Source organism: Oncorhynchus keta, chromosome 8 (genome assembly GCF_023373465.1).
Source record: "Oncorhynchus keta strain PuntledgeMale-10-30-2019 chromosome 8, Oket_V2, whole genome shotgun sequence".
Taxonomy (NCBI): domain Eukaryota; kingdom Metazoa; phylum Chordata; class Actinopteri; order Salmoniformes; family Salmonidae; genus Oncorhynchus; species Oncorhynchus keta.
Window position 1 is genome coordinate 22,343,506 of NC_068428.1, and position 19,869 is coordinate 22,363,374.

The 19,869-nt window shown below is 44.3% G+C and overlaps 1 protein-coding gene across 1 annotated transcript in view; it reads right to left on the minus strand.

Annotated features, from left to right (window-relative positions):
- The window catches only part of rps6kc1 (ribosomal protein S6 kinase polypeptide 1), a 65,447-nt gene that overhangs the window by 22,155 nt on the left and 23,423 nt on the right, over window positions 1–19,869 (minus strand). The window contains 6 exon segments of the mRNA XM_052523843.1: window positions 37–468; window positions 576–635; window positions 757–850; window positions 1,213–1,328; window positions 5,892–5,981; window positions 5,984–6,011. Of these exon segments, the coding sequence (XP_052379803.1) occupies window positions 37–468; window positions 576–635; window positions 757–850; window positions 1,213–1,328; window positions 5,892–5,981; window positions 5,984–6,011 (820 nt within the window).

Consider the following 19,869-nt stretch of genomic DNA (forward strand, 5'->3'; position numbering starts at 1 on the left):
ACAAAGTGCCTAGTGTTTCCCTCCAGGGTACCTTACCTTGCACCCCTTGCAGAAGCAAATCCACCCCGCTCCTGTAGTAGGAGAACGCTGATTGGTAGTCCTGCTCCGCTTCCTTATGCACGGCCAATCGGATGTGTTCACTAGCCCTGTCCAGGTAGTCTCTCTTGGTTTCCTTAGCGTTAGCGTTACCTCTCCTCAGACTGGAGGGGAACAGCGCTGTCCTGCTGGTTCGGCTGACCTCGGGGGCTGGGGAGCAGGGGGCTGGATTCGAGGTGTGCTGCTGATGGCGGTGCTGCTGGTAGTCATACAGGGGGGGCAGAGAGGGGCTGCTGTGGGTACTTGTGATGGTGCTGGAGCCTCCCAGTGGCTGGTTGGGCGAGCTACGGCCTGAGGCCATGCCATCGTCCAGCTCGGCCAAAGAGTCTATGTCTATGGCCAGGGAGGTCAGGTCACTGTCACTGGACGGACCTGGGGAGGGGACACATAGATAGACATCAGTACAGACAACACACAAATACAAGAGGGTAGACACACACAGACAACGTATGTAGAAACACACACAAAATTGTTTTTACCTCCATATTCAGACTGACTGGTAATGGTCAAATCATCTGCTCCACTGAGATCCCTCTGAACTGGGGAGAGAAACACACAGACACCAACAATGAGTGATACGAGGGTAGGTGTCCTTTTCCCTCAAATATGAGGTTAAACTGGGATGAAACTGTAATGAATACTCCTCAGGTCCCGCCCTACCTTCGGAGCCGCAGTCTGATAGGCTGTCAGCCAGGAAGTCCAAGAAGGGTTCAGCCGGTCCAATAAGCTCTGAGCCGTCGCTGACCTCCCCTCCCTGAAACACAACCAACCAATCAGAGGGGGAGCCAATTGGACAGTGAGCCTATGAGGAGTCAGGGACAGATGTTTATTAGCAACGTGATGCTAGATGGACCAATACCTTGAAGGAGGTTTGTATGTGTGTGTTCATGTGTTTCAGTGCCGTGAAATGTCTTTTTTTCCAAGCTCTAACCACAACAATGCAGTAATCAATAACAATGTAATACTACAACTAACAAGGTAGAACAAAAACACACCAGATATAAAAATAAGAACACAGAAAAAGTAATGTGATGTGTATAGGGGTAAGGTGACCACGCATCAGGGTATATGATAAACAGAGTAGCAACAGCATATATGACGAGTGTGTGTGTGTACCTTGAAGAAGTCCTGGATGTGCTGGCTGCTGTAGAGGGCTGGGATGTTAGCAGAGAACTGGAGCAGATCTTCTGAGCACTGCCTCCTCTCCTCAATCACCGTCTCATCAAAACGTCCTACACACACACACACACACACACACACACACACACACACACACACACACACACACACACACACTGGGTTTATTACACGTTATTACACACACATCACGTCATGTAATTACACTGTTTATTACACACGTCATGTAATATGCTACTACTGTTTATTTTTGTGTATATTTTACACATATCACACCATGTAATTACACGGTTTATTACACACGTCATGTAATATGTTATTACACGGTTTATTACACACGTCATGTAATATGTTATTACACGGTTTATTACACACGTCATGTAATATGTTATTACACGGTTTATTACACACGTCATGTAATATGTTATTACACGGTTTATTACACACGTCATGTAATATGTTATTACACGGTTTATTACACACGTCATGTAATATGTTATTACACGGTTTATTACACACGTCATGTAATATGTAATTACACGGTTTATTACACACGTCATGTAATATGAAATTACACGGTTTATTACACACGTCATGTAATATGTTATTACACGGTTTATTACACACGTCATGTAATATGTAATTACACGGTTTATTACACACGTCATGTAATATGTTATTACACGGTTTATTACACACGTCATGTAATATGTAATTACACGGTTTATTACACACGTCATGTAATATGTAATTACACGGTTTATTACACACGTCATGTAATATGTAATTACACGGTTTATTACACACGTCATGTAATATGTTATTACACGGTTTATTACACACGTCATGTAATATGTAATTACGGTTTATTACACACGTCATGTAATATGTAATTACACGGTTTATTACACACGTCATGTAATATGTAATTACACGGTTTATTACACACGCCATGTAATATGTAATTACACGGTTTATTACACACGTCATGTAATATGTTATTACACGGTTTATTACACACGTCATGTAATATGTTATTACACGGTTTATTACACACGTCATGTAATATGTTATTACACGGTTTATTACACACGTCATGTAATATGTTATTACACGGTTTATTACACACGTCATGTAATATGTAATTACACGGTTTATTACACACGTCATGTAATATGAAATTACACGGTTTATTACACACGTCATGTAATATGTTATTACACGGTTTATTACACACGTCATGTAATATGTAATTACACGGTTTATTACACACGTCATGTAATATGTAATTACACGGTTTATTACACACGTCATGTAATATGTTATTACACGGTTTATTACACACGTCATGTAATATGTTATTACACGGTTTATTACACACGTCATGTAATATGTTATTACACGGTTTATTACACACGTCATGTAATATGTTATTACACGGTTTATTACACACGTCATGTAATATGTAATTACACGGTTTATTACACACGTCATGTAATATGAAATTACACGGTTTATTACACACGTCATGTAATATGTTATTACACGGTTTATTACACACGTCATGTAATATGTAATTACACGGTTTATTACACACGTCATGTAATATGTTATTACACGGTTTATTACACACGTCATGTAATATGTAATTACACGGTTTATTACACACGCCATGTAATATGTAATTACACGGTTTATTACACACGTCATGTAATATGTTATTACACGGTTTATTACACACGTCATGTAATATGTAATTACACGGTTTATTACACACGTCATGTAATATGTAATTACACGGTTTATTACACACGTCATGTAATATGTAATTACACGGTTTATTACACACGTCATGTAATATGTAATTACACGGTTTATTACACACGTCATGTAATATGTTATTACACGGTTTATTACACACGTCATGTAATATGTAATTACACGGTTTATTACACACGTCATGTAATATGTAATTACACGGTTTATTACACACGTCATGTAATATGTAATTACACGGTTTATTACACACGTCATGTAATATGTAATTACACGGTTTATTACACACGTCATGTAATATGTAATTACACGGTTTATTACACACGTCATGTAATATGTAATTACACGGTTTATTACACACGTCATGTAATATGTTATTACACGGTTTATTACACACGTCATGTAATATGTAATTACACGGTTTATTACACACGTCATGTAATATGTAATTACACGGTTTATTACACACGTCATGTAATATGTAATTACACGGTTTATTACACACGTCATGTAATATGTAATTACACGGTTTATTACACACGTCATGTAATATGTAATTACACGGTTTATTACACACGTTTATTACATGTAATATGTTATTACACGGTTTATTACACACGTCATGTAATATGTTATTACACGGTTTATTACACACGTCATGTAATATGTTATTACACGGTTTATTACACACGTCATGTAATATGTTATTACACGGTTTATTACACACGTCATGTAATATGTTATTACACGGTTTATTACACACGTCATGTAATATGTTATTACACGGTTTATTACACACGTCATGTAATATGTTATTACACGGTTTATTACACACGTCATGTAATATGTTATTACACGGTTTATTACACACGTCATGTAATATGTTATTACACGGTTTATTACACACGTCATGTAATATGTTATTACACGGTTTATTACACACGTCATGTAATATGTTATTACACGGTTTATTACACACGTCATGTAATATGTAATTACACGGTTTATTACACACGTCATGTAATATGTAATTACACGGTTTATTACACACGTCATGTAATATGTAATTACACGGTTTATTACACACGTCATGTAATATGTAATTACACGGTTTATTACACACGTCATGTAATATGTTATTACACGGTTTATTACACACGTCATGTAATATGTTATTACACGGTTTATTACACACGTCATGTAATATGTAATTACACGGTTTATTACACACGTCATGTAATATGTAATTACACGGTTTATTACACACGTCATGTAATATGTTATTACACGGTTTATTACACACGTCATGTAATATGTAATTACACGGTTTATTACACACGTCATGTAATATGTAATTACACGGTTTATTACACACGTCATGTAATATGTAATTACACGGTTTATTACACACGTCATGTAATATGTAATTACACGGTTTATTACACACGTCATGTAATATGTTATTACACGGTTTATTACACACGTCATGTAATATGTTATTACACGGTCTATTACACACGTCATTAATATGTTATTACACGGTTTATTACACACGTCATGTAATATGTTATTACACGGTTTATTACACACGTCATGTAATATGTTATTACACGGTTTATTACACACGTCATGTAATATGTTATTACACGGTTTATTACACACGTCATGTAATATGTTATTACACGGTTTATTACACACGTCATGTAATATGTTATTACACGGTTTATTACACACGTCATGTAATATGTTATTACACGGTTTATTACACACGTCATGTAATATGTTATTACACGGTTTATTACACACGTCATGTAATATGTAATTACACGGTTTATTACACACGTCATGTAATATGTAATTACACGGTTTATTACACACGTCATGTAATATGTAATTACACGGTTTATTACACACGTCATGTAATATGTAATTACACGGTTTATTACACACGTCATGTAATATGTAATTACACGGTTTATTACACACGTCATGTAATATGTTATTACACGGTTTATTACACACGTCATGTAATATGTTATTACACGGTTTATTACACACGTCATGTAATATGTTATTACACGGTTTATTACACACGTCATGTAATATGTTATTACACGGTTTATTACACACGTCATGTAATATGTTATTACACGGTTTATTACACACGTCATGTAATATGTTATTACACGGTTTATTACACACGTCATGTAATATGTAATTACACGGTTTATTACACACGTCATGTAATATGTAATTACACGGTTTATTACACACGTCATGTAATATGTTATTACACGGTTTATTACACACGTCATGTAATATGTTATTACACGGTTTATTACACACGTCATGTAATATGTTATTACACGGTTTATTACACACGTCATGTAATATGTAATTACACGGTTTATTACACACGTCATGTAATATGTAATTACACGGTTTATTACACACGTCATGTAATATGTAATTACACGGTTTATTACACACGTCATGTAATATGTAATTACACGGTTTATTACACACGTCATGTAATATGTAATTACACGGTTTATTACACACGTCATGTAATATGTTATTACACGGTTTATTACACACGTCATGTAATATGTTATTACACGGTTTATTACACACGTCATGTAATATGTTATTACACGGTTTATTACACACGTCATGTAATATGTAATTACACGGTTTATTACACACGTCATGTAATATGTAATTACACGGTTTATTACACACGTCATGTAATATGTTATTACATATTTATAATATTACATATTTTACACGCGCGCACACACACACACACACACACACACACACACACACACACACACACACACACACACACGTCAGATAATATGTTAATAGCGGCCCCATACCAAACACTTTGGCCTTGGCGAAGGGTGGGAAGAGCTCTGATTGACTGAAGAGATTCCTGTGTAGCTGCCAGAGGTCTTGATGAAGTTTCCGAAATCACTGTACCTCTTCCACACCGTGATCTAGAGAGAGGGAGGGAGGGGGGGGAGAGAGAGCAAGAAAAAGAGGAAGACTCAATATCACTACTCTAGGAACACACACACAATGAAACCTTCACACACATTCACAAAATGAAACCTTCACACACATTCACAAATGAAACCTACACACACACACACACACACACTGAAACCTCCACACACACTGAAACCTCCACACACACACACCCACCCACCCACCCACCCACCCACACACACACACACACACACCTCCACGCGCGCGATGAAACCTCCACGCGCGCGATGAAACCTCCACGCGCGCGATGAAACCTCCACGCGCGCGATGAAACCTCCACGCGCGCGATGAAACCTCCACGCGCGCGATGAAACCTCCACGCGCACACGCGCGATGAAACCTCCACGCGCACACGCGCGATGAAACCTCCACGCGCACACACGCGATGAAACCTCCACGCGCACACACGCGATGAAACCTCCACGCGCACACACGCGATGAAACCTCCACGCGCACACACGCGATGAAACCTCCACGCGCACACACGCGATGAAACCTCCACGCGCACACACGCGATGAAACCTCCACACACACACACGCGATGAAACCTCCACACACACACACGCGATGAAACCTCCACACACACACACGCGATGAAACCTCCACACACACACACGCAATGAAACCTCCACACACACAATGAAACCTCCACACACACACACGCGGTGAAACCTCCACACACACACACGCGATGAAACCTCCACACACACACACGCGATGAAACCTCCACACACACACGCGATGAAACCTCCACACACACACGCGATGAAACCTCCACACACACACGCGATGAAACCTCCACACACACACACGTGATGAAACCTCCACACACACACGCGATGAAACCTCCACACACACACACGCGATGAAACCTCCACACACACACACACGCGATGAAACCTCCACACACACACACGCGATGAAACCTCCACACACACACACGCGATGAAACCTCCACACACACACACGCGATGAAACCTCCACACACACACACGCGATGAAACCTCCACACACACACACACACACACACACACAGTCTCTCTACAGACAGACACACATTCACTAACTCCAGTAAAACCACTCTACCCAACCTGAACAGCCCCAGACCAGCTCCAGACATCCAGGCCCAGGTCCAGAGGTAGTATAGGGCAGACAGAGGTCTGAACCCCAGCTCGGACTGCTCTGGTCTGGGCTGTCGGTCCAGTGTGTGAGGGACACGAGACACGGCACCACTCCCAGAGAGAAGGACTACTCAACAATGGAGCTATGTGTATTCCCATTTCTCTCTCTCCCGACCACACACACAAAAGTAATTGGGATCATGCCTGCTGTATTAAGAGCGGGCCTCAGGGCTGTGTGTGTACAGGCATAAGTTGCAACCTTTTCCAGCGTATCACCAACCTATAGTTGTATATGCATTAGCTGTGTGTGGGTAAAATCAATGGGGAAGCCAAGCCAAAAAAATACAAATAAAAAGCCATTACAACCAGTGTTGTGATAAACAAGTTCTCTCTATAACCTGTTAGTTCATATGCCTTGGCACCGTGATATATAGGCCTAAGGCCGAGACAATAAGGAGACACACTAGCAGAATAAATTCAACCACACCTTTATTTCATCACAAAACCAGAGAGCCACATTTGTCCTGTGAAGTCCACAAAGCATATTGCATGTAACAAATAGTTACATCACCTACAGAATGGTCAAGCAATTATGTACCATTAAACAACTATTGATTTAGAACCACAGAGCTACCACAAGTCCCAAAGAAAACAGGAGCTGCCTCCACTATTCCAGCACCATTTCAAAGTCATAAAATCACCTCTGCGTAGTCTAATACAGTGACAACGAAAAGATCCCAAAACAATTCCATCCAATCAACCAAAGCTAAATATGATGTGGCTGTCCATGGGACTGATTTCTGTGCGTGCATGTAAGTAGAAAAAACATGTTGACTCACCTAACAAGTAGAGAAACGCCAATGCCATCCTCCTCACTTTCATGTTGCCGAAACGGTCTCAGACTGTCATACAGTACACACTTTTAGTTTTTGTTGTCCTAGGCAAATCATTGTACCATCTAAACCGCTGTGAAATATATTTTCAGCTGTTTGAAGCTGGTGTACAAAACTGAAAGTAAAAGATGCTAAAACTAAACTTGAGAACAGGAAGCATAGAAATGGCGCACATAAATAGTTCCGGCGCCGACAGAGATGGCCGCCTCGCTTCGCCTTCCTAGGAAGCTATGCAGTTTTTTTTTTTACGTGTTACTTCTTACATTAGTACCACAAGTCATCTTAGGTTTCATTACATACAGTCGAGAAGAACTACTGAATATAAGATCAGCGTCAACTCACCATCAGTACGACCAAGAATATGATTTTCGCGACGCGGATCCTGTGTTCTGCCTTTCAACCAGGACAACGGAATGGATCCCATGTGGCGACCCAAAAAAACGACTCCGTAAAAGAGGGAAAAGAGGCGGTCTTCTGGTCAGACTCCGGAGACGGGCACATCGTGCACCACTCCCTAGCATTCTTCTCGCCAATGTCCAGTCTCTTGACAACAAGGTTGATGAAATCCGAGCAAGGGTAGCATTCCAGAGGGACATCAGAGACTAACGTTCTTTGCTTCACGGAAACATGGCTCACTGGAGAGACGCTATCCGAGGCGGTGCAGCCAGCGGGTTTCTCCACGCATCGCGCCGACAGAAACAAACATCTTTCTGGTAAGAAGAGGGGCGGGGGCGTATGACTTATGGCTAACGAGACATGGTGTGATGAAAGAAACATACAGGAACTCAAATCCTTCTGTTCACCTGATTTAGAATTCCTCCCAATCAAATGTCGACCACATTATCTACCAAGAGAATTCTCTTCGATTATAATCACAGCCGTATATATTCCCCCCCAAGCAGACACATCGATGGCTCTGAACGAACTTTAGTTGACTCTTTGCAAACTGGAATCCATTTATCCGGAGGCTGCATTCATTGTAGCTGGGGATTTTAACAAGGCTAATCTGAAAACAAGACTCCCTAAATTTTATCAGCATATCGATTGCGCAACCAGGGGTGGAAAAACCTTGGATCATTGTTACTCTAACTTCCGCGACACATATAAGGCCCTGCCCCGCCCTCCTTTCGGAAAAGCTGACCACGACTCCATTTTCTTGATCCCTGCCTACAGACAGAAACTAAAACAAGAGGCTCCCACGCTGAGGTCTGTCCAACGCTGGTCCGACCAAGCTGACTCCACACTCCAAGACTGCTTCCATCACGTGGACTGGGATATGTTTCGTATTGCGTCAGATAACAACATTGACGAATACGCTGATTCGGTGTGCGAGTTCATTAGAACGAGCGTTGAAGATGTCGTTCCCATAGCAACGATTAAAACATTCCCTAACCAGAAACCGTGGATTGATGGCAGCATTCGCGTGAAACTGAAAGCGCGAACCACTGCTTTTAAACAGGGCAAGGTGACTGGTAACATGAACGAATACAAACAGTGCAGCTATTCCCTCCGCAAGGCTATCGAACAAGCTAAGCGTCAGTATAGAGACAAAGTAGAATCTCAATTCAACGGCTCAGACACAAGAGGTATGTGGCAGGGTCTATAGTCAATCACGGACTACAAGAAGAAAACCAGCCCAGTCACGGACCAGGATGTCTTGCTCTCAGGCAGACTAAATAACTTTTTTGCCCGCTTTGAGGACAATACAGTGCCACAGACACGGCCTGCAACGAAAACATGCGGACTCTCCTTCACTGCAGCCGAGGTGAGTAAGACATTTAAACGTGTTAACCCTCGCAAGGCTGCAGGCCCAGACGGCATCCCCAGCCGCGCCCTCAGAGCATGCGCAGACCAGCTGGCCGGTGTGTTTACGGACATATTCAATCAATCCCTATACCAGTCTGCTGTCCCCACATGCTTCAAGAGGGCCACCATTGTTCCTGTTCCCAAGAAAGCTAAGGTAACTGAGCTAAACGACTACCGCCCCGTAGCACTCACTTCCGTCATCATGAAGTGCTTTGAGAGACCAGTCAAGGACCATATCACCTCCACCCTACCTGACACCCTAGACCCACTCCAATTTGCTTACTGCCCAAATAGGTCCACAGACGACGCAATCTCAACCACACTGCACACTGCCCTAACCCATCAGGACAAGAGGAATACCTATGTGATGATTGCTGTTCATCGACTACAGCTCGGCATTCAACACCATAGTACCCTCCAAGCTCGTCATCAAGCTCGAGGCCCTGGGTCTCGACCCCGCCCTGTGCAACTGGGTACTGGACTTCCTGACGGGCCGCCCCCAGGTGGTGAGGGTAGGCAACAACATCTCCACCCCGCTGATCCTCAAGGGTGCGTTCTGAGCCCTCTCCTGTACTCCCTGTTCACCCACGACTGCGTGGCCACGCACGCCTCCAACTCAAATCATCAAATTTGCGGACGACACAACAGTGGTAGGCTTGATTACCAACAACGACGAGACGGCCTACAGGGAGGAGGTGAGGACCCTCGGAGTGTGGTGTCAGGAAAATAACCTCACACTCAACAAAACTAAGGAGATGATTGTGGACTTCAGGAAACAGCAGAGGGAACACCCCCCTATCCACATCGATGGAACAGTAGTGGAGAGGGTAGTAAGTTTTAAGTTCCTCGGCATACACATCACAGACAAACTGAATTGGTCCACTCACACAGACAGCATCGTGAAGAAGGCGCAGCAGCGCCTCTTCAACCTCAGGAGGCTAAAGAAATTTGGCTTGTCACCAAAAGCACTCACAAACTTCTACAGATGCACAATTGAGAGCATCCTGGCGGGCTGTATCACCGCCTGGTACGGCAACTGCTCCGCCCACAACCGTAAGGCTCTCCAGAGGGTAGTGAGGTCTGCACAACGCATCACCGGGGGCAAACTACCTGCCCTCCAGGACACCTACACCACCCGATGTTACAGGAAGGCCATAAAGATCATAAAGGACAACAACCACCCGAGCCACTGCCTGTTCACCCCGCTATCATCCAGAAGGCGAGGTCAGTACAGGTGCATCAAAGCTGGGACCGAGAGATTGAAAAACAGCTTCTATCTCAAGGCCATCAGACTGTTAAACAGCCACCATTAACATTGAGTGGCTGCTGCCAACACACTGACACTGACTCAACTCCAGCCACTTTAATAATGGGAATTGATGGGAAATGTAAAATATATCACTAGCCACTTTAAACAATGCTACCTAATATAATGTTACATACCCTACATTATTCATCTCATATGCATACGTATATACTGTACTCTATATCATCTACTGCATCCTTACGTAATACATCTATCACTAGCCACTAACTATGCCACTTTGTTTACATACTCATCTCATATGTATATACTGTATTCGATACCATCAACTGTATCTTGCCTATGCTGCTCTGTACCATCACTCATTCATATATTTTTATGTACATATTCGTTATCCCCTTACACTGTGTATAAGACAGTAGTTTTGGAATTGTTAGTTAGATTACTTGTTGGTTATTAATGCATTGTCGGAACTAGAAGCACAAGCATTTCGCTACACTCGCATTAACATCTGCTAACCATGTGTATGTCCTTCTGTAGCTCAGTTGGTAGAGCACGGCGCTTGTAACGCCAGGGTAGTGGGTTCGATCCCCGGGACCACCCATACGTAGAATGTATGCACACATGACTGTAAGTCGCTTTGGATAAAAGCGTCTGCTAAATGGCATATATATATATATATATATATTTGTATGTGACAAATAAAATTTGGATTTGATTTGAAATCAGATGTGCCGCTTCTCAGACTTGCTTTCAATGAACATGACAGATCTATAACTCACATTTCTGTGGGAATTTGGTCGGGTCACCCAAAAAGTTAGATACTGCAGCTTTAACATTAGTCTACATCTAGCTACATAGTGAACTTCCATTCTCAGGCCAGCGGCACAGTGTATGAATTTATGGTTGGATCAATCGCCGTTATAATCATTGATCAGTACGGAGGATAAAAAAATGTAAATTCTGTCAATAACGTTTGGCTTTTGATGTGAAGCAAAATCCAAAATGGCTATCCTGGACACTTTTTTTGTGTGCCAAGACTCAGTTTAGCTCAACGCTGATTGGATTGGCTATTATCCGCACTTCCGGGTTGGAGCGAGCGGTCGCATTCGCACTTCGCTCCACAGGTTGTATAACTTTTTCATTACATTTCATTATAGTACAACGGTTGATTTGTCTAATCTTAGCAATTTCTTCTTAGCTAGCTACATAGCCGTCCTTGTATCAGAGATAATTGCATAATTATCGTATTTCGTCGCCCTAACGTAGCCTTCACTGCTATTCGCCCAGGAGCTAGCAAACGCTAGCTAACGCCCACAGATTAGCATCACTGTAGTGCTATTCACTCAACTGAACGACTTGATTAGTTTAGTGTTAGCTAGCTACATAGCTGTCTTTGTTTCCAAGATAATTGTGTAGTTTAGAGTGTGTAGTCTTGGAGTGATTATCTTAATTCACTGAGGTTCGCTAGCCAGCTATTTGTCGTCCTTAACGTAGGAGACTCTGCTAGCTAGCCAACAGCTAACAGCTAACAGCTAGCCAACGTCTACTGAATAGTATTCAACAACCCGGTCAGGTAGTATCACATTTTCATTTCATTTCATTACAGTACAACGGTTTGATTTGTTTGATCGTAGCTAGCTACATAGCTAGCTACATAGCCGTCTTTGTTTCAAAGATAATTGTGTAGTCTAGAGCGATTTCCTAGGTTAGCTAGCCAGCTATTGTCGTTCTTTTAACGCAACGTAACGTAAACAACACTGCTAGCTAGCCAGCTAGCCCCCGAATAGTAGCACTGTAGAAACTATTACACTCAACGGAACGACTTGATTAGTGTAGTGTCAACAACGCAGCTACTGCCAGCTAGCCTACATCAGCAGTACTGTATCATTTTAATCATTTTAGTCAATAAGATTCTTGCTACGTAAGCTTAACTTTCTGAACATTCGAGACGTGTAGTCCACTTGTCATTCCAATCTCCTTGCATTAGCGTAGCCTCTTCTGTAGCCTGTCAACTATGTGTCTGTCTATCCCTGTTCTCTCCTCTCTGCACAGACCATACAAACGCTCCACACCGCGTGGCCGCGGCCACCCTAATCTGGTGGTCCCAGCGCGTACGACCCACGTGGAGTTCCAGGTCTCCGGTAGCCTCTGGAACTGCCGATCTGCGGCCAACAAGGCAGAGTTCATCTCAGCCTATGCCTCCCTCCAGTCCCTCGACATCTTGGCACTGACGGAAACATGGATCACCACAGATAACACTGCTACTCCTACTGCTCTCTCCTCGTCCGCCCATGTGTTCTCGCACACCCCGAGAGCTTCTGGTCAGCGGGGTGGTGGCACCGGGATCCTCATCTCTCCCAAGTGGTCTTTCTCTCTTTCTCCCCTTACCCATCTGTCTATCGCCTCCTTTGAATTCCATGCTGTCACAGTTACCAGCCCTTTCAAGCTTAACATCCTTATCATTTATCGCCCTCCAGGTTCCCTTGGAGAGTTCATCAATGAGCTTGATGCCTTGATAAGCTCCTTTCCTGAGGACGGCTCACCTCTCACAGTTCTGGGCGACTTTAACCTCCCCACGTCTACCTTTGACTCATTCCTCTCTGCCTCCTTCTTTCCACTCCTCTCCTCTTTTGACCTCACCCTCTCACCTTCCCCCCTACTCACAAGGCAGGCAATACGCTTGACCTCATCTTTACTAGATGCTGTTCTTCCACTAACCTCATTGCAACTCCCCTCCAAGTCTCCGACCACTACCTTGTATCCTTTTCCCTCTCGCTCTCATCCAACACTTCCCACACTGCCCCTACTCGGATGGTATCGCGCCGTCCCAACCTTCGCTCTCTCTCCCCCGCTACTCTCTCCTCTTCCATCCTATCATCTCTTCCCTCTGCTCAAACTTTCTCCAACCTATCTCCTGATTCTGCCTCCTCAACCCTCCTCTCCTCCCTTTCTGCATCCTTTGACTCTCTATGTCCCCTATCCTCCAGGCCGGCTCGGTCCTCCCCTCCCGCTCCGTGGCTCGACGACTCATTGCGAGCTCACAGAACAGGGCTCCGGGCAGCCGAGCGGAAATGGAGGAAAACTCGCCTCCCTGCGGACCTGGCATCCTTTCACTCCCTCCTCTCTACATTTTCCTCCTCTGTCTCTGCTGCTAAAGCCACTTTCTACCATTCTAAATTCCAAGCATCTGCCTCTAACCCTAGGAAGCTCTTTGCCACCTTCTCCCCCTCCTGAATCCTCCCCCTCCTCCCTCTCTGCAGATGACTTCGTCAACCATTTTGAAAAGAAGGTCGACGACATCCGATCCTCGTTTGCTAAGTCAAACGACACCGCTGGTTCTGCTCACACTGCCCTACCCTATGCTCTGACCTCTTTCTCCCCTCTCTCTCCAGATGAAATCTCGCGTCTTGTGACGGCCGGCCGCCCAACAACCTGCCCGCTTGACCCTATCCCCTCCTCTCTTCTCCAGACCATTTCCGGAGACCTTCTCCCTTACCTCACCTCGCTCATCCCTGACCACTGGCTACGTCCCTCCCGTCTTCAAGAGAGCGAGAGTTGCACCCCTTCTGAAAAAACCTACACTCGATCCCTCCGATGTCAACAACTACAGACCAGTATCCCTTCTCTCTTTTCTCTCCAAAACTCTTGAGCGTGCCGTCCTTGGCCAGCTCTACCGCTATCTCTCTCAGAATGACCTTCTTGATCCAAATCAGTCAGGTTTCAAGACTAGTCATTCAACTGAGACTGCTCTTCTCTGTTTCACGGCGGCGCTCCGCACTGCTAAAGCTAACTCTCTCTCCTCTGCTCTCATCCTTCTAGACCTATCGGCTGCCTTCGATACTGTGAACCATCAGATCCTCCTCTCCACCCTCTCCGAGTTGGGCATCTCCGGCGCGGCCCACGCTTGGATTGCGTCCTACCTGACAGGTCGCTCCTACCAGGTGGCGTGGCGAGAATCTGTCTCCTCACCACGCGCTCTCACCACTGGTGTCCCCCAGGGCTCTGTTCTAGGCCCTCTCTTATTCTCGCTATACACCAAGTCACTTGGCTCTGTCATAACCTCACATGGTCTCTCCTATCATTGCTATGCAGACGACACACAATTAATCTTCTCCTTTCCCCCTTCTGATGACCAGGTGGCGAATCGCATCTCTGCATGTCTGGCAGACATATCAGTGTGGATGACGGATCACCACCTCAAGCTGAACCTCAGCAAGACGGAGCTCCTCTTCCTCCCGGGGAAGGACTGCCCGTTCCATGATCTCGCCATCACGGTTGACAACTCCATTGTGTCCTCCTCCCAGAGCGCTAAGAACCTTGGCGTGATCCTGGACAACACCCTGTCGTTCTCAACTAACATCAAGGCGGTGTCCCGTTCCTGTAGGTTCATGCTCTACAACATCCGCAGAGTACGACCCTGCCTCACACAGGAAGCGGCGCAGGTCCTAATCCAGGCACTTGTCATCTCCCGTCTTGATTACTGCAACTCGCTGTTGGCTGGGCTCCCTGCCTGTGCCATTAAACCCCTACAACTCATCCAGAACGCCGCAGCCCGTCTGGTGTTCAACCTTCCCAAGTTCTCACGTCACCCCGCTCCTCCGCTCTCTCCACTGGCTTCCAGTTGAAGCTCGCATCCGCTACAAGACCATGGTGCTTGCCTACGGAGCTGTGAGGGGAACGGCACCTCAGTACCTCCAGGCTCTGATCAGGCCCTACACCCAAACAAGGGCACTGCGTTCATCCACCTCTGGCCTGCTCGCCTCCCTACCACTGAGGAAGTACAGTTCCCGCTCAGCCCAGTCAAAACTGTTCGCTGCTCTGGCCCCCAATGGTGGAACAAACTCCCTCACGACGCCAGGACAGCGGAGTCAATCACCACCTTCCGGAGACACCTGAAACCCCACCTCTTCAAGGAATACCTAGGATAGGGTAAGTAATCCTTCTCACCCCCCTAAAAGATTTAGATGCACTATTGTAAAGTGGCTGTTCCACTGGATGTCATAAGGTGTATGCACCAATCTGTAAGTCGCTCTGGATAAGAGCGTCTGCTAAATGACTTAAATGTAAATGTAAATCTTTTTTTTTTAGGGAGGCCAAATTTAGGGAGGCCAAATTTGCTGAGCTTCCCTTGCATTCATTCAATGCTACGGGCGGCAACAATGCTCTTTTTGGCCAGACAGCATCAGACAGATGACTACACAAAGGCAAAAGGGGCACTGTTTTGCTCGCTCGGATGCAGCCACCGGTGAGATAAATTCAGGCAATTGGGAATTGAAGGAAAAGTATAACAGAGACGAGAGCGACGAAAGATATAAAATAAAAAGTCTTCGTTCATTTTTGAAGCATGGCTTCCCAAGGCATCCATGAATACACACCACCATCTAAATAACAGCAATTGAACGTTATCCAAGTTACTCTGGACCCTGATCTCTCTTTTGAAGAACATATCAAGACCATTTCGAGGACAGCTTTTTTCCATCTACGTAACATTGCAAAAATCAGAAACTTTCTGTCCAAAAATGATGCAGAAAAATTAATCCATGCTTTTGTCACTTCTAGGTTAGACTACTGCAATGCTCTATTTTCCGGCTACCCGGATAAAGCACTAAATAAACTTCAGTTAGTGCTAAATACGGCTGCTAGAATCCTGACTAGAACCAAAAAATTTGATCATATTACTCCAGTGCTAGCCTCTCTACACTGGCTTCCTGTCAAAGCAAGGGCTGATTTCAAGGTTTTACTGCTAACCTACAAAGCATTACATGGGCTTGCTCCTACCTACCTCTCTGATTTGGTCCTGCCGTACATACCTACACGTACGCTACGGTCACAAGACGCAGGCCTCCTAATTGTCCCTAGAATTTCTAAGCAAACAGCTGGAGGCAGGGCTTTCTCCTATAGAGCTCCATTTTTATGGAACGGTCTGCCTACCCATGTCAGAGACGCAAACTCGGTCTCAACCTTTAAGTCTTTACTGAAGACTCATCTCTTCAGTGGGTCATATGATTGAGTGTAGTCTGGCCCAGGAGTGGGAAGGTGAACGGAAAGGCTCTGGAGCAACGAACCGCCCTTGCTGTCTCTGCCTGGCCGGTTCCCCTCTTTCCACTGGGATTCTCTGCCTCTAACCCTGTTACGGGGCTGAGTCACTGGCTTGCTGGGGCTCTCTCGTGCCGTCCCTGGGGGTGCGTCACCTGGGTGGGTTGATTCACTGTTGTGGTCGGCCTGGCTGGGTTGCCCCCCTTGGGTTGTACCGTGGCGGAGATCTTTGTGGGCTATACTCGGCCTTGTCTCAGGATGGTAAGTTGGTGGTTGAAGATATCCCTCTAGTGGTGTGGGGGATGTGCTTTGGCAAAGTGGGTGGGGTTATATCCTTCCTGTTTGGCCCTGTCCGGGGTGTCCTCGGATGGGGCCACAGTGTCTCCTGACCCCTCCTGTCTCAGCCTCCAGTATTTATGCTGCAGTAGTTTATGTGTCGGGGGCTAGGGTCAGTTTGTTATATCTGGAGTACTTCTCCTGTCCTATTCGGTGTCCTGTGTGAATCTAAGTGTGCGTTCTCTAATTCTCTCCTTCTCTCTTTCTTTCTCTCTCTCGGAGGACCTGAGCCCTAGGACCATGTCCCAGGACTACCTGACATGAGGACTCCTTGCTGTCCCCAGTCCACCTGGCCATGCTCCTGCTCCAGTTTCAACTGACCTGAGCCCTAGGACCGTGCCCCAGGACTACCTGACATGAAGGCTCCTTGCTGTCCCCAGTCCACCTGACTGTGCTGCTGCTCCAGTTTCAACTGTTCTGCCTTATTATTATTCGACCATGCTGGTCATTTATGAACATTTGAACATCTTGGTCATGTTCTGTTATAATCTCTACCCGGCACAGCCAGAAGAGGACTGGCCACCCCACATAGCCCGGTTCCTCTCTAGGTTTCTTCCTAGGTTTTGGCCTTTCTAGGGAGTTTTTCCTAGCCACCGTGCTTTTACACCTGCATTGTTTGCTGTTTGGGGTTTTAGGCTGGGTTTCTGTACAGCACTTTGAGATATCAGCTGATGTACGAAGGGCTATATAAATAAATTTGATTTGATTTGATTTGATCTGCCCACAACTTGTGGCCTGACGCTAACTTATAGCGGTCACAGAGCTATATAGCTTAACCGCGAGACAGAGATACTAACAGATTAAGTAGCTAGCACTAGAGTGGGTGTATGTAAACACGTACTAATAGGCTCTGCTAAACCGTGACTCTCTGACTGTGACCAGGGTTCACACCAGGGTTGGAAATTAATACCTGCCAAATGCGGGTAGATTTTGTCATTGGCGGGTAACGGCCAGTGTACACTAGGGAGTGGTAAATTTCTGCGTGCAGAGGCAGCCGCCCAGAGTGGCTCGCTTGTGGACATGCTGGCAGCACATTTGTTTGTGCATCAATAACTCAGTATAGCAAGTTTGTATGAAGGTCTAGTTATTAAATGGGTAAATGGTTTAATCCATTCTCCTTTTCATTAATTTATTCACAGTAATCTAGTAATATGCTCTAAACCACTCGTGACAAACTAACTTTCTTGCCCTGTTTCCAATCGTCCACATGGCTGGGAAAACCTATCCAAGTAAGTAAATACATTATTTTTTTTTTAAACGAACAAACAACGTATTATTAGCTAGCTAGCTACAGTGCAGGCTCATTCAAATGTGACTAGTTTCAGGAAACTAGGCGTATGTCGCACATCACTACTTCACAGGAGAAGCATTTCATCGTTTTTTAAATCAAAATGTTTTTTTTTGTTGGCAGAATTACCTTCTGGAACCTTCTGAAATGTGACCTTTCATGTGACTTAAAAACAAACTTGTATGCCATCTGTAAACACAAATAAAATGGTAACATTATGAGCCTAGCTGATTAAGCCACAGAAAAAGTCTGGAACCTTCTCGCTAGCCATGATTTGCTGAGTTAATGGATGGGCATGCCATGCCGAGAGATGAGTTTGGATTGGTCTGCCATGTAGCACGCTTCTGTCTGTAACATGAGCTGCTTAGTATGTGTAGGTAAGCAGCTTTTTTGAGAGAGATCACTAACTGCACAAGTGTTGCTAATGCTCTCCACCTTCTGGAGGAGCGAGTTTTGAAATCAGTGCAATGCCCAGTGGAAGCAGAGCATGACAGCTAGGAGATGGAGAAAATTCAGGCATTTGATCGCAAATAGTTAGCTTTAGCTACCTGTAGATTCATACAGGGTAGTGTCGTTATGAGTTGGGATAATAGTTCATTGTTTAGCTAGCTACAGGTCTAAACAAAATACTCCACTACGCAAGTAACCATTTCACTGTACCGTTTACACCTTCTAACAAGCTAACCTCAAGAAAAAAAAGAAACGTCCTCTCACTGTCAATTGCGTTTATTTTCAGCAAACTTAACATGTGTAAATATTTGTATGAACATAACAAGATTCAACAATTGAGACAAACTGAAAAAGTTCCACAGACATGTGACTAACAGAAATGTAATAATAATGTGTCCCTGAACAAAGGGGGGTCAAAATCAAAAGTAACAGTCAGTATCTGGTGAGGCCACAAGCGGCATTAACCTGTTGTGACTAGGGGGCAGTATTTTCATTTTTGGAAAAATAACGTACACAAAGTAAACGGGATATTTTGTCAGGACAAGATGCTAGAATATGCATATAATTGACAGCTTAGAATAGGAAAACACTCTAAAGTTTACAAAACTG